Raw genomic sequence first — 13,468 nt, 5'->3', positions numbered from 1 at the left:
CAGGTTTGACAAAGCTTTGCCTTCAGTGTTCAGTCACTCAGATTTAAGCTTTTAGTCGAATCAAACTTCTGTTTGACTTTTAAAAGAGAAAGCCAATTGCCGGCCAAGGCAGCTCGTAGTAACCTGGTGTTAATAACGCTGGTTTTAGAGGTGAACGAGAGACACAACCTGCCAGATTCTTAATTCAGTCCCTTGCCATGCTGATTCTGGCGAGGGGAGCACTAAAGGCTCGAACACAAGTCTCTGGCAGAGCAGTGAAAGCCACTTGATTTGTTCCCTTTTGTCTGTTTTTGTGTGTAGTTCGGTGTCTTAAGACCCTTCCGCGTTTGCGGGAGCCTTTCAGAGCTTCTCTTTTGAAGAAGCAACAAATTGTGTTTAAGCAGTGGGCATTTGCTGCTTCTAGAACTCAATTCCCTCCCGAGCTGAGGCACTCCAGCAGTGAAGCAGTTCTGTGAGCTGAGATGGGGCTCACGGGTCTGGCTCACTCTTATCTTTGGAGGAAATAATGATGATGATGATGCTTAAAACCAACCCCCAGGGTGGCTTCAGAGCTGTGTCATAGCGATGCAGAACCCTCCCTGGGTGTGGGCTGCCCAGATGTCATCTGAAATCCTGCAGTTTTGTTTAAATTAGAGAGGGTTGAGGATGGTTAAAAGCTGGGTCACTAAAAACACTTCTTGTGTAACGTGATTTGACCAAAAGACACTCAATTCAGTCCTTAAGCATCTGTGGCTAAAGCCTATGTTAGCCGAGTTCTGCCCCAAAGTAATGATTATTTATTATTTAAGGTGTTTAAGTGGAGGGTATTGATGCCTCTTTCCCTTTGCTGTGTCACTTCTCATCAGTTCCTCTGAAGTCGTGTAAGACTCTCTTTTTATACACATGAAAACAGACTGCTATCAGTGTGGAGATGAACCTGTTTACCGTTACTGGTGTAAATATAGTGCTTTGTATTCTGTATATTAGCTTCTTTTCAAGAAAAAGACTGAACTTGATGATGCTGTTTGATCTCTGGCGAGGAAAGGACGGAGGATGAACCAGCTCCCAAGCTTGCTCCAGAGTCGAGCTGCAAATCGATTCCCTCTGCGGCTAGAAGCCTGTGCTGGGTGGTTGTGAGCAGACCCAGTGGAACACGCACTCACTGGAGGGGGATTTTGGGCCATCAAAGGCTTCCAAAACCTAATCCACTTTAGGTGAAGCACCGAGAAACCCCCGCAGCAAGAGCCAGAAGCACTCGTGCTCCTCCGAGTTCCAGCGGATTATCTCCATCTTCCTTTTTTAGTGCCAAAACCGACCTCACCGACCCCTTCCAGGTCTGCTCCCTGCTCCGCTCTCCCATCCTGTGTCCATCCGTCCTCATCCGAGCCGTTCATCCTTCAGTGCTCGGCCCGTCGCTCGCCGTACCCCCCCCCCCCCCGCCATGGGCTTCTCTGTGCAGAGTGCGTGTGATGGAAACGGGTCCCAGTCATGCTTTGGTGATGAGGGAAAAAGAGAAAAAAAGGACAAAAACCTCCTAAAATAAACCTGGAATTCCTGGTTAATGGCTGCGTGTGCTGACGGTGGGGTGGGAAATGCTTTTAAAGCAATAACTGCTGAGGAGGCAGACACCGGCTCCACAGCCCGGGGGTTGGGCAGGTGCTGTGGCGTCCCAAACTACTCCCAACTCCCCCCAAACTATTACCCCACACTCCCTTGAAAGTACCTGAACCCAATACCCCAAAGATCAGCTGCCCCTCTTAACCTCCTGCTTTTCTGCTGGAGCTAAACCCACTCCCTCCACCCCCTGCCTCCTCCTGGCCTGTGCCCCAGCCGCGTCCCCATTTTGGGGTGAAATCCCGTTTTCCCCCTTCTCCCCCCCGATTTTGCGTCCTTAAGCGGGTGGCAGCAGCTGCTTCATGCTCCTTTGCTGTCTCCACGCAGGTCCGAGGCTGGGACCTTCCTCCGAAGCCGCCTCCTTCGGGTCCTTTATAATTATTATTAATTATTATTAATTACTTATTTTCCCTTTAATTAACGAGTTTTACCCCACTCCACCGCCCCGCCCTTTCCCACGTGCCGCGGCGCGCCGCCTCCCCATTGGTCGGACGCAACCACCGCCTCCTATGGGGTGGAGGGAGGGGGGGGGGTTGCACCACACAGGCCGCGGGGGGGGGGGGGGGGCGGGCTGGCACCGCACACACGGAGCAGGGGTGGCACCGGAGCGTGCGGGAGTGGGGCCGCGCTCGGAGCGACCCGCACCCGCTCCCTTGGGTCTGCATCTCCTGTTCCAGTGGATGCGCTTGGGGCGTCCCGTGTGTGTCCCCCCCCCCATCTGCGGTGGTGTGGGCGCGGCCGGGGAGCGCGGCGGGGCCGGGATGTGGCGGGCGCTGAGGGGCGGCGGGTGAGTGACGGGACCGGGCCCCTTCCCCTTCCCTTCCCCTTCCCTTCCCCTTCCCTTCTCCTTCCCGTTCCCGTTCCTTTCCCTTTCCCGCTGGGAGCAGCCCAACCCCGTCCCACACCGGCTCCCCGGACCCCTTCCATTCCCGCCTGGGCTCCCTTTGGCTGCCGCAGCCCTCGCTGGCTCCCTTCCCGCTGCCGAGCTCCGCCGTTTCCTCCCCCTTTTCCACGCCTTTTTTTGGGGCGATGTTGCTGAGATCCGCAGGTTTCAGGCGCGGAACCCGCAGCCCAAGGTCCGGCCGCGCACCGGAGCGGGCAGCAGGGACCGGGTTGGCTTTTGCCCCCTGGACTTAACCAGGAGCTGGCAGCGCGCTGGGGTGCGGGAGCAGACAGCGGTTTTCCCTTGGGAATTCGGCGTCCTGCAGGGGGCTGTGGCTGGTGGCGATGTCCAGGCTCGGTGCCTGGCTCGGGCATCGTGATGCGATGGGCGGATGGAGCTCGGGAACAATAGCACGGGGCTGTGCCTGGGCACGCGTGGCCGGGTGGCACCAGGAGGCAAAGCCACGCGTTGCGGGGAGGAGGGAACCAGCGGGGTTCGGTGTCTCCTCTGCCTCCTGTCCCAGGCGGAGGTGGCGGCACCACTCGGCCATCACGGTGACCAACGAGCCCATCCTGGAGTTTAAGGCAGGGAGCCCCGAGCGAGCAGCGCTGCAGAAGGTACCAGCCCACGGGATGGGGCTTTTGGGGGTCTTAAAGGACCAGGCTCCTCCCTGGTGGGGGCGAGCCCCGTCCTGTTCCCTTTCCTTTTCATAGAGCCATAGAGTCGTTTGGGGTGAAGGGACCTTAAGGCTCATCCAGTTCCAGCCCCTGCCACGGGCAGGGACCCCTTCCACTAGAGCAGCTTGCTCCAAGCCCTGTGTCCAACCTGGCCTTGAACACTGCCAGGGATGGGGCAGCCACAGCTTCTCTGGGCACCCTGTGCCAGCGCCTCAGCACCCTCACAGGGAAGAGCTTCTGCCTTATCTCCAACCTGAACTTCCCCTGTTTCACTTTGAACCCATCACCCCTTGTCCTATCTCTACAGTCCCTGATGAGGAGTCCCTCTCCTGCGTCCTTGCAGCCCCCTTCAGGCACTGGAAGCTGCTCTGAGGTCTCCACGCAGCTTCTCTTCTCCAGGCTGAACAGCCCCAATGTTCTCAGCCTGTCTCCATACAGGAGCTGCTCCAGTCCCTGAGCATCCTCGTGGCCTCCTCTGGCCTTGCTACAACAGCTCCATGTCCTTATGTTGGTCACACCAGCACTGCCCACAATGCTGCACGTGGGGTCTCACCAGAGCAGAGGGGCAGGATCCCCTCCTCTGACCTGCTGCTGACACTGCTGGGGATGCAGCCCAGGATAGTTTGGGGACACTTGGATTTGTAACTCCCATCCCTGTCCCTCCAGCCCGTGGACACCCAGGCCCAAAGGAAGTTTGTCCCCAGGTTTCCCTTTGCTTGTGGGGCTGGCAGGGAGGACGGAGGGAGAGGCAGGTCCATGTGTGCAGCTCCCGCCATGGTGCTCTCCTCCATCAGGCACTCGCTGACCTGAAGGGCAAGACAGAAGCCATCCCCTGTGTGATTGGGGGAGAAGAGGTGTGGACACCAACGGTGCGGTACCAGCTGTCGGTGAGCGTGGGGGAAACCTGCTTTAACAAGTGGGATTGGACAGAGGGATGCACCTGAGGGATGTACCCATGGGAGGGAGATCTACTGGATCGGTAACTGTGGGCTCTTCCTCTCTTTTCAGCCATTTAACCATGCACACAAGGTGGCCAAGTTCTGCTATGCCAGCAAGGTGAGTGCACTGGGTTGTGCCTAGGGATGGGTGGCCCCTCACTTGGGGCCATGATGGGTTCCTTCTTGCTGCCTTTCCCCTTCTCTCCTGCAGGAGCTCATTAACAAAGCCATTAATGCTGCCTTGGCAGCGAGGAAGGAATGGGACCTAAAACCAGTGCAGGACCGGGCGCAGATCTTCCTGAAGGCAGCTGACATGCTGAGCGGGCCGAGGCGAGCTGAAGTGCTGGCCAAAACCATGATCGGGCAGGTCAGGGGGATGTGGGATTGACCCCGTGGATAACGGGTGCATGGGAGGGAGTGTGGGGAGCAGGGAGTCGGGAAGCAGGGCAGGGGTTGCTGCCAATGTATTGCTCGGCAGTGGGAATGGCTGTCATGTTAGAAGCACCTCTAGGTGTACTGTGGGGGGATACAGGCTGACTGTGGCCTCTTTGCTGACAAGGGAGGTGAAGCTGGGAGCTGGGCTTCATGGGGACAGGATCAGCTCATGGTGGGCTGCAGGGATCAGGGTTCACCCCTGCACAAGGCCCTGGCTGCCCCAGGAGATGCACTAAAGAGCAGAGGGGGAGCACGAGTGATGTGGTGTCCCCAGGCACAGCCAAGGGTGGTGTTTGCCTCTGCTCAGTGCAAAGGAGGGGGCTTGCAGGAGGCCACGTCTTCCAGAGGCAAGCACGTGGTGTGCGTGAGCTGCACTGCAGCTCATGGCTCTGCATTCCCCTTGCCTCCTCTCAGTGCCTTTGTCTGACCCAACAGGGCAAGACAGTGATCCAGGCAGAGATCGATGCTGCCGCTGAGCTGATCGACTTCTTCCGATTCAACGCCAAGTACGCCCTGGAGCTGGAGAAGAGCCAGCCCATCAGCGTGGACATCAGCACCAACAGCATGGTCTACCGGGGGCTGGAGGTGAGGCCAGGGGCTGGGGCTTTTCGTACGCAGGCTGTGGGGTCAGCCCAGTGAGAGGAGGCTCCCTGGGCTCACTGCTCCCTCTCCTCTCCCACCGCAGGGTTTCGTGGCAGCCGTCTCCCCCTTCAACTTCACAGCCATCGGTGGGAACCTGGCCGGGGCTCCAGCACTGATGGTGAGTGCTGTGGTGGGGTCTGTGCAGGGAAAGGCTGGAGCAGGAGCTGGTCTCTCCAGGGCTGCAGCTCGCCTGGTCTGGGGTCTGCAAGGGGTGAATTCAGACTCCGTGGTGCTGTTCAGTAGGACACGGTGGGGCTCCTGCTCCTCTTGGTCCCCTTAAACTCCACAGCTCTGCTGCAATTAGGCTCAGATATCTTTGATTTCAAGAAGGAATTCTGATGGCTGGATCTTAGACCTGTCTACTGATGGGCAGGTGTGATGTGTTGGAGGAGGACAGGCTGCTCAGGCCTGGCTTTTTGTTTTGCAGCAACTTGGTTTTCCACTCCTAGGCTGGGGTTTAGATCAAGAGGAGGTCTCATGCTGCAGGAGGGAAGGGAGATGAGCAATGCAGCAGGGGTTGTTTCCTTGCGTGCTGCTTGCTCTGTGACCAGGGTGCTGTTGTGGCACGGAAGTGTGATCCCTGTCATTGCTCAGGTTCCTCTTGGACCGTGCTTTTTGGGTACAGTGGGGGTGCTGGGAGCAGGTCATGGCCCTGGCATTTAGCACTGAACTGGGAGACAGCTGATCCTGGCAGACATGAGAGATGGTCCAGAAAGATCAAGGTAACAACCGATGTGTTCCACCACAACGTGCTCACTGAGCACGGGGAGCAGCTGCCCTTGCAGGGTGAGTGCTGGGGAGAGACACCCATAACCGGATCAGTTTGGGCCAGGGTGCATTGATTTACATGGAAAGGAATAAAGCACAGAATTACCCCAAGCTCTTTACTAGTTAGGCCCAGATTTCATCCTGGCACCAAAGGCAGTCTCTCCGGCAGCAGCCTCCTGGAGGTAGAAGAGGCAGCCATGAGGGGGAACACCAAGCTTTCAATGTGGGGACGTCCCATTTTAAAGCCATAGTCAAGGCAAAGCATTTGAACTTTTGCAGGAGAGGAGTGGGGAGAAGGAAGGGAGAGGGAAAAGCCAATGTGGGGCTGGGAAGTTTTCTGGGGAAGGGAGATGCATTCCTCCCACTCCGGCATTTGGGGCAGGTCCTTGGCTTTGGGACGTGTGGTGATAAACTCATCCCAGAGCAGATGAACCGTGCTGGGGTGGGGCAAGCCCATGCTGCCAGGGCTGTTTTGGGACCCTGCAGTGCATCCACCTCTCCCTCCTTGAGGATAAGATGAATTCCCACCAGGATGAAATCCCCCTCTTTGGCCAGGGGCAGAAAGGACCAGGCATCACTGGGTGCCTTGAGAAACTCAGTGGCAGTGATACCTGGCATTAAATGTAGGAGAAAAGGGTACTTAACAGGTGGATGTTAATAAAAACCCCAGTGTTTTGGTCACCACAGCGTGCTTCCCAGGGGATTAAACATTCCTCTTGCCTAAAGAGCTGGAGAGATCAACGCGGGTATTGCCATTGCAGCGTTGGCAGTGGGACTTCCTCGGCACTGGAGCAGTGCTGCTGGGAATGCTGTCACTGCCCGTGCCCTGAGGTAGATTTCCCTGCCTGGGGGTACTTCTGCAGCGTGGTTTGGTTTTCTCACTGTTTGGAGCCGAAGGATTAAGGGGGATGGAAGGAGCTTTGCCTGCACCGTGAGTCCCTGTAGAGGAGGGGGTTGGACCTGGCTGATGTTAAGGTCCTTTCCAGCCCAGCCCAGTGAGTGATTCATTCTATGGTTCTAAAGCAGGTGCCTGGGTGAGGCAGAGTCCAACCCCCCCCCTCCTGCCCCCCAGGACAGTGACCCTGTGGCACGATCACGTGCAGTGGGGCCAGGCAATGAGACAGGGACACGGGGAGGTGTCTGGGCACAGAGCCGAGGGCAGGACGGTGGCGAGGAGCCAAAGGGGTGGGATCCTGCTGCAGCGTCCTGGTGCTGGGTCCTGCAGCCGATTGTGCTGCTGCTTGTGCAGGATTGATCCAGGAGGGAGGGTTTGTGTCACTGCTGGGGCTGGCACAAAGGCAGTGAGTGGCACACACACACACAGAGCAAGTGACAGTGTTTGTGGTGCCATTGCGTTTCCCAACACATAAAGCAGGTCTGTGCTTTGCAGCTCCTCTTTGGGAGGCAAAGCTCTGTGTCCCAAACGAGAGAGGGTGTGGAGGTGGCACAGGGAGCATTGCTTGTAAAGGGAGGGCTTTTGTGCCTTCAGCCGAGCAAGGCAATCACAGACCTTGTCAAAACCAGTGCTGAGGGTGCCCAGTGGGTGTGAATCACCCCAAGGTGCCCGTTGGTGTGTTCCCATCCCCTGTGTGCTACGGGACTGATGTTTCCCAGGGCGTTTTAAGCACTGCACACCCATGTGTGGGCTGAAGCCTTTCCTCCCGTGCTCACTGCCTCCTCTCCCGCAGGGGAACGTGGTGCTGTGGAAGCCCAGTGACACTGCCCTGCTCTCCAGCTACGCTGTCTACAAGATCCTGCTGGAGGCTGGGCTCCCTCCCAACGTCGTGCAGTTCGTGCCGGCGGACGGGCCCGTGTTTGGGGACACCGTCACGAGCTCCGAGCACTTGTGTGGGCTCAACTTCACCGGCAGCGTGCCGTACGTGGGGAGGGGGGCAGAGGGGAGAGGGGTGAGGAGCCGCCGGTGCTCACCTGAACATCACCTTCCACTAGAGCAGCTTGCTCCAAGCACCTGGGTCCAACCTGGCCTTGAACACTGCCAGGGATGGGGCAGCCACAGCTTCTCTGGGCACCCTGTGCCAGCGCCTCAGCACCCTCACAGGGAAGAGCTTCTGCCTAAGAGCTCATCTCAGTCTCCCCTCTGGCAGGTTAAAGCCATTCCCTTGGCCTGGCCCTTGTCCAAAGCCCCTCTCCAGGTTTCCTGCAGCCCCTTCAGGCACTGGAAGGAAATCTCTATGTGATTTAGTAGGAGGGAGCTTCTGTTGCTAAACTCAAAGCACCAAACAGACCAACTTGTCTATGTCGCTGCCCCGTCTCCCAGCGCTGCTGTGACTGAACCCACCTCACTGCTGCAGAGCGGTGCCAGCCCCAGGGAGCTCTGCAGCCCCGTGCTCTGCCTGCTCGTCGCGGTGTGTTACTGACACCGAGGGTCCCTGGCAGCCTGCGACGGGCTGTTAAACCGGGGACCAGCGGCGCAGGACATGGTCTGATGAGCATCGTGCTTTAGAGGTGGGAAGCTCATAAATGAGTGTTAGCTCTGGGCTCCTGCTGGGAGGCTATTAGCATTTTGATTGTTTTCAGCAGAGGGGTTTGTCACAGTGAGGACCAGGAGGAAGGGGGCAAAGGCAAAGGGGACAAGCTTCACCTGGACGCTCACTCCTGTGGCACTGCAGCAGTTTCCTTCTCTTAACTGTGTCGTGCCTTTGGGTCCTTAGGGTCTCACTCTCAGCTGGCATCTCCTCTGCTTGCAGGGCATCCCTTCTAGGGATAGACACAGGGGTTTTCTGGGGTCCCCTTCAGCAGAGCACATCACAGCACATCTGGTGCCTTTTCCCCGTGCACTAACCAGATCCTCCTTCCCATTCCAGAACTTTCAAGCGGCTCTGGAAGCAGGTGTCCGAAAACCTGGATCGCTACCGCAACTTCCCGCGCCTGGCTGGAGGTAACTGCCACTTCCCACACCTTTCTGGAGGGGTGGCCATGGGGGGGGGGGGGTCAGCTTGTCCCCTGCTGAGGGGAGAGCCTGAGGTGATGGCCAGGATTCCTCTCCTTGGGAGCAGGGAGCAAACTGTATCCTCTGTGGCCTACAGGGATGCTGGGGATGGACTCTTCATCAGGGACTGTAGTGACAGGACAAGGGGTAATGGGTTCAAACTGAAATGGGAAGTTTAGATTGGATATAGGGAAGAAGTTCTTTACTGTGAGGGTGCTGAGGCACTGGAATGGGTTGCCCAGGGCAGCTGTGAATGCTCCATACCTGGCGGTGTTCAAGGCCAGGTTGGACAGAGCCTTGGGTGCCATGGTTTAATGTGAGGTGTCCCTGCCCATGGCAGGGGGTAGGAACTGAATGATCTTAAGGTCCTTTCCAACCCTAACTGTTCTATGGTTCTAAGCTGGTTGTGTGGCCGTGACGGGCATGTGGAGGAGCTCATGGCACCGGCTCCCACCGGCACGGGATGGGTTTTTATGGTGGGGCCCTTGGGAGGAGGTGCCAACTCTGGGATTACAGAGCTGAGGTTGGGAACTCGGCTCAGTCCCTTTCCCATCAGGTTTGGAAGCCTCCTGGAGCGCCGGGATTGCTCTCCCTGCACTCCCAATGGAGGAGCTATGGGGCCAGGCGACCTGGCCGTGATTTGTGCTCTCCGGAGCCTGCTCACCCCTGCCTGCTCCTCGCTCACCCCTTTTCCTCCCTCCCGCTCTCCAGAGTGCGGCGGCAAGAACTTCCACCTGGTGCACAGCTCTGCCGATGTGGGCAGCGTGGTGAACGGGACCCTGCGCTCCGCCTTCGAGTACGGCGGCCAGAAATGCTCCGCCTGCTCCCGCCTCTACGCCCCGGCCTCGCTGTGGCCCCACATCAAAGAGAAGCTGCTGGAGGAGCACGGGAAGATCAAAGTGGGAGATGTGAGCGGAGCTGAAGGGCTCTGCGGCTCAGCGGGGGGTTGATGGGATTAGAGACTGCGGTAACTGGCTACTAATTCCTATTGAACCCAGCTTTTCATCCGCTGGCTCTCCCCGCCGCCGTCCCCCCCCCTTCATCTCCTTCTTTATAGTGATTAGAAATTAACTTGTAGCCAGGGTCCGCAGGAGGGATCGTGCAAGTCGCTGAATGCTGCAGACTAATTGAAAAGGGGCAGCTTGTGCCCTGGACCAGAGGTGTGCTCGGGGCGGGAGGGGACGTTGTGTGGGGAATTTCAGCTCCTCTGAGTGCCACGGTCGGCTCTTTGGCTCGCCAGGCTCTGACTTCCCCTCTGTTCTTGCTCCCCAACAGCCCACCCAGGACTTCGGGACGTTTTTCTCTGCAGTCATTGATGACAAGGTGAGCTCGTCGCTCCTCTTCTGCTGGTGCAAGGGGGTGACACCACCGCGCTTTCACCAGGGGCTGGGTTAAAAGCTTGTGTTGCTTACAGTGAGGTATGAACATCAGTGATTAGAGCTGCCTCTCAGCCCGCTTGTGCTTCCTCCTGGAGCACTGCGTGCCTTGGTCACCACCCCTCTTGATGAGTGGGTTGTTGCGCTGAGAAATCATCTCAGATGTCAGGATCAGAGTGCCTGGGGCTGTGTTTCCAGCTCCCTGAGCTGGAGGAGCACTGGGAGCAGCATAGCCCTGACAGGGGTTGCCCAAACCTCCTTTTACACCCCGAACCCACGCTGCATTATTCCCTTTTCTCAGTCTTTTGCACGGATAAAGAAGTGGATCGAGCACGCCAAGAAGTCGCCCAGCCTCACCATCCTGGCCGGAGGCGGCTGCGACGACAGCGTCGGGTACTTCATCGAGCCCTGCATCGTGGAGAGCAAAGACCCACAGGATCCCATCATGAAAGAGGTGAGAGCAGCTTGTGGGGAGGCGGCAGCAAAGGTGTAAGAGGGGCTGCAGGTTCCACCCTGAGATATCAGCCAAGTGTGTGGAGATGAGCCAGCGCCATATGGTAACTTGTGCAGGGAGTGTAGAACTGTGGAATGGGTTGGGTTGGAAGGGACCTTAAAGCTCATCCAGCTCCAGCCCCTGCCATGGGCAGGGACCCCTTCCACTAGAGCAGCTTGCTCCAAGCCCCTGTGTCCAACCTGGCCTTGAACACTGCCAGGGATGGGGCAGCCACAGCTTCTCTGGGCACCCTGTGCCAGCGCCTCAGCACCCTCACAGGGAAGAGCTTCTGCCTAAGAGCTCAGCTCAGTCTCCCCTCGGGCAGGTTAAAGCCATTCCCCTTGGCCTGTCCCTACATCCCTTGTCCCAAGCCCCTCTCCAGCTTTCCTGCAGCCCCTTCAGGCACTGGAGCTGCTCTCAGGTCTCCCCTTCAGGAGCCTTCTCTTCTCCAGGCTGCCCCAGCCCAGCTCTCTCAGCCTGGCTCCAGAGCAGAGCTGCTCCAGCCCTCGCAGCATCTCCATGGCCTCCTCTGGCCTCGCTCCAGCAGCTCCACGTCCCTCTGATGCTGCTGCCCCAGAGCTGGATCAGGGCTGCAGGGGGGGTCTCCCCAGAGCACAGCAGAGGGGCAGGATCCCCTCCCTGAGCTGCTGCTCACGCTCTGGGGGTGCAGCCCAGCACACAGGGGGGTTCTGGGCTCAAGCACTCACTGAAGCCGGGTCATGGGGAGCTTCCCATTGACCAACACCCCAAGTCCTTCTCCTCAGGGATGTTCCTCTTCATCACGGCTATAGCTGTTCAGTGCTGATTGGAGGCTGCCCCGCTCACTGCTCTCTTGTCTTCTTGTTGCACAGGAGATCTTTGGCCCCATCCTCACGGTTTACGTCTACCCGGAGGAGCGGTACAAGGAGGTCCTGGAGCTCATCGACACCACCACCCCCTACGGCCTCACGGGGGCGGTCTTCGCCCAGGAGAAGTAAGTGCCAAAACCGGCTCTGCCGCAGCAGTGAGGATGCTGCTGCCCTTCTGGGGTGAGGTGTCTGTCTCACTGCTCCCCGGCGCCCTGTGCTGCACGGTAGGGATGAAGGAGGGCATTTCCTGCTGCTTTACCCCCTCCTCCCACTGAAGAGGCTGGGGGTTGTTTCTAAAACATCCATAAAAAGCCCCAAAATGTTTTTTCATTGAGAAACTGCCCCAGAGGTGATGCTTGGAGCATACAGAAGGATGCACCACACACCCCTCATGTAGGAGGAGGGCTCGGAGCAGGGTAGCCTCAATGAGGGACCATCCTTAAGTCTCAGTCACCTTCATTTATAGCAGTCAAACATAGAAACAAACTAGTAGAAGAAAACAAACCTGGGATCATTTACATGAGCTCTTAGTGTGTGCAACCTGCTTCAGTGCATGTCAAACCAGCGTGAGGTGTCCCTGCCCATGGCAGGGCGTTGGAACTGGATGATTTTTATGTCCTTTCCAACCCAAACCATTCTATGATGCTATGAGTGTATAAACAGCGTGCAGCCCTGAGATGCCGTGAAAACTCGCTTTTGGCATGATTTGAATGGCTATGGAAGAGTGGAGGCCTCCACACCAGTTGCTGTTGGGTTGTCAGAGCTGTTTCTGTCCCTCCTTAGGCGAATCATCGAGGAGGCCAGGAGCTTCCTGCGCAACGCGGCCGGCAATTTCTACATCAATGACAAGTCGACGGGCTCCGTCGTGGCCCAGCAGCCCTTCGGAGGCTCCCGCATCTCAGGTGAGACCCGAAACCCCTGTCCACAGACAGCACGGACCTGTGCGGGGGCACATGGAGCAGCATCCCCTTAAAGGTTCAGCATCCCCCTTAAAGGCACTGCATCCCCTCTGAGGTGGACCTGGAAGGTCCCCTTATCCTCTAGCTCACGGTCACCTGCACTTTGTTTCCTTCTGAAACAGGCACCAACGACAAACCTGGTGGCCCCCACTACATCCTGCGCTGGACGTCTCCTCAGGCCATCAAGGAGACACACGTGCCCCTGACGGACTGGCGCTATGCCTACATGCAGTGACATCTCCTGCTGCCCGGCCCCACTGCTACTACTGATCCTCAACGCACAGAGTGGCCTTGAGCTACGCCCTCGAGAAGCACTTAGATCTACTGATCTCTAACCTGAGCTTAGGGTTTATTTTGAAAGGAAAATTCTATTATTAAACTGTAAACGCAGAAGAGAAAATCCTTGTGGTCCATGTAAGGGTGATGTGTTAATGGATTCAGGGGTGCTGGAGCTGTGTGGTTGCATCCCAGATTCCTTTTGTCATAGAATCCTTGACTGGTTTGGGTTGGAAAGGACCTTAAGATCCAGCTCCAACCCTTGCCATGGGCAGGGACACCTTTCATTAGACCAGGTTGCTCCAAGCCCCATCCAGCCTGGCCTTCTGTTTTGTCCATCCCGAGTGGTCCACCGTGGTTCCCTCTCAATGGGGCTGCAGTTAAAGCAGGAGCTGAGCATTAAGAGGCTGGCCCCGTCCTGCCAAAAGCTGTATCATTCCCTGTGTCCCGGGGGAGCTGCACCAGCAGAAACCATTGGAAGCTGAGGGCTGCCTGAGCCAGCCTTGCTGGGAGTTTTGGGCAGCTGGGCTTGCCCTAAACCACAGTCAATGTGATGGGAGCCCTGAGCTCTCTTTTCTCCCTGTCCCCGAGCAAGGGCAAAGCTCAGACAGCCCCAAACGTTCTTGATGT

The 13,468-nt window shown here is 57.5% G+C and overlaps 1 protein-coding gene across 1 annotated transcript; it reads left to right on the top strand.

Moving 5' to 3' along the window:
* Positions 1-2,272: 2,272 nt before the first annotated feature.
* Positions 2,273-12,964, top strand: ALDH4A1 (aldehyde dehydrogenase 4 family member A1). The gene is made up of 15 exons (XM_061479419.1): positions 2,273-2,380; positions 3,000-3,093; positions 3,948-4,040; positions 4,162-4,209; positions 4,303-4,458; positions 4,962-5,111; positions 5,212-5,286; positions 7,625-7,812; positions 8,762-8,835; positions 9,598-9,794; positions 10,162-10,209; positions 10,564-10,716; positions 11,607-11,728; positions 12,387-12,505; positions 12,685-12,964. The coding sequence occupies exons 1-15, from the start codon at positions 2,274-2,276 to the stop codon at positions 12,795-12,797; spliced, it is 1,737 nt and encodes a 578-aa protein (XP_061335403.1). The 5' UTR covers position 2,273; the 3' UTR covers positions 12,798-12,964.
* The last annotated feature ends 504 nt before the right edge of the window (positions 12,965-13,468 follow it).

Source organism: Pezoporus flaviventris, unplaced genomic scaffold (genome assembly GCF_033815535.1).
Source record: "Pezoporus flaviventris isolate CSIRO_AGI_PZ_B2104156 unplaced genomic scaffold, CSIRO_AGI_Pfla_v1 ptg000148l, whole genome shotgun sequence".
NCBI classification, from domain to species: Eukaryota; Metazoa; Chordata; class Aves; order Psittaciformes; family Psittacidae; genus Pezoporus; species Pezoporus flaviventris.
Note: the sequence above shows the minus strand (reverse complement) of the source record. Positions and strands in the feature narration are given on the sequence as shown.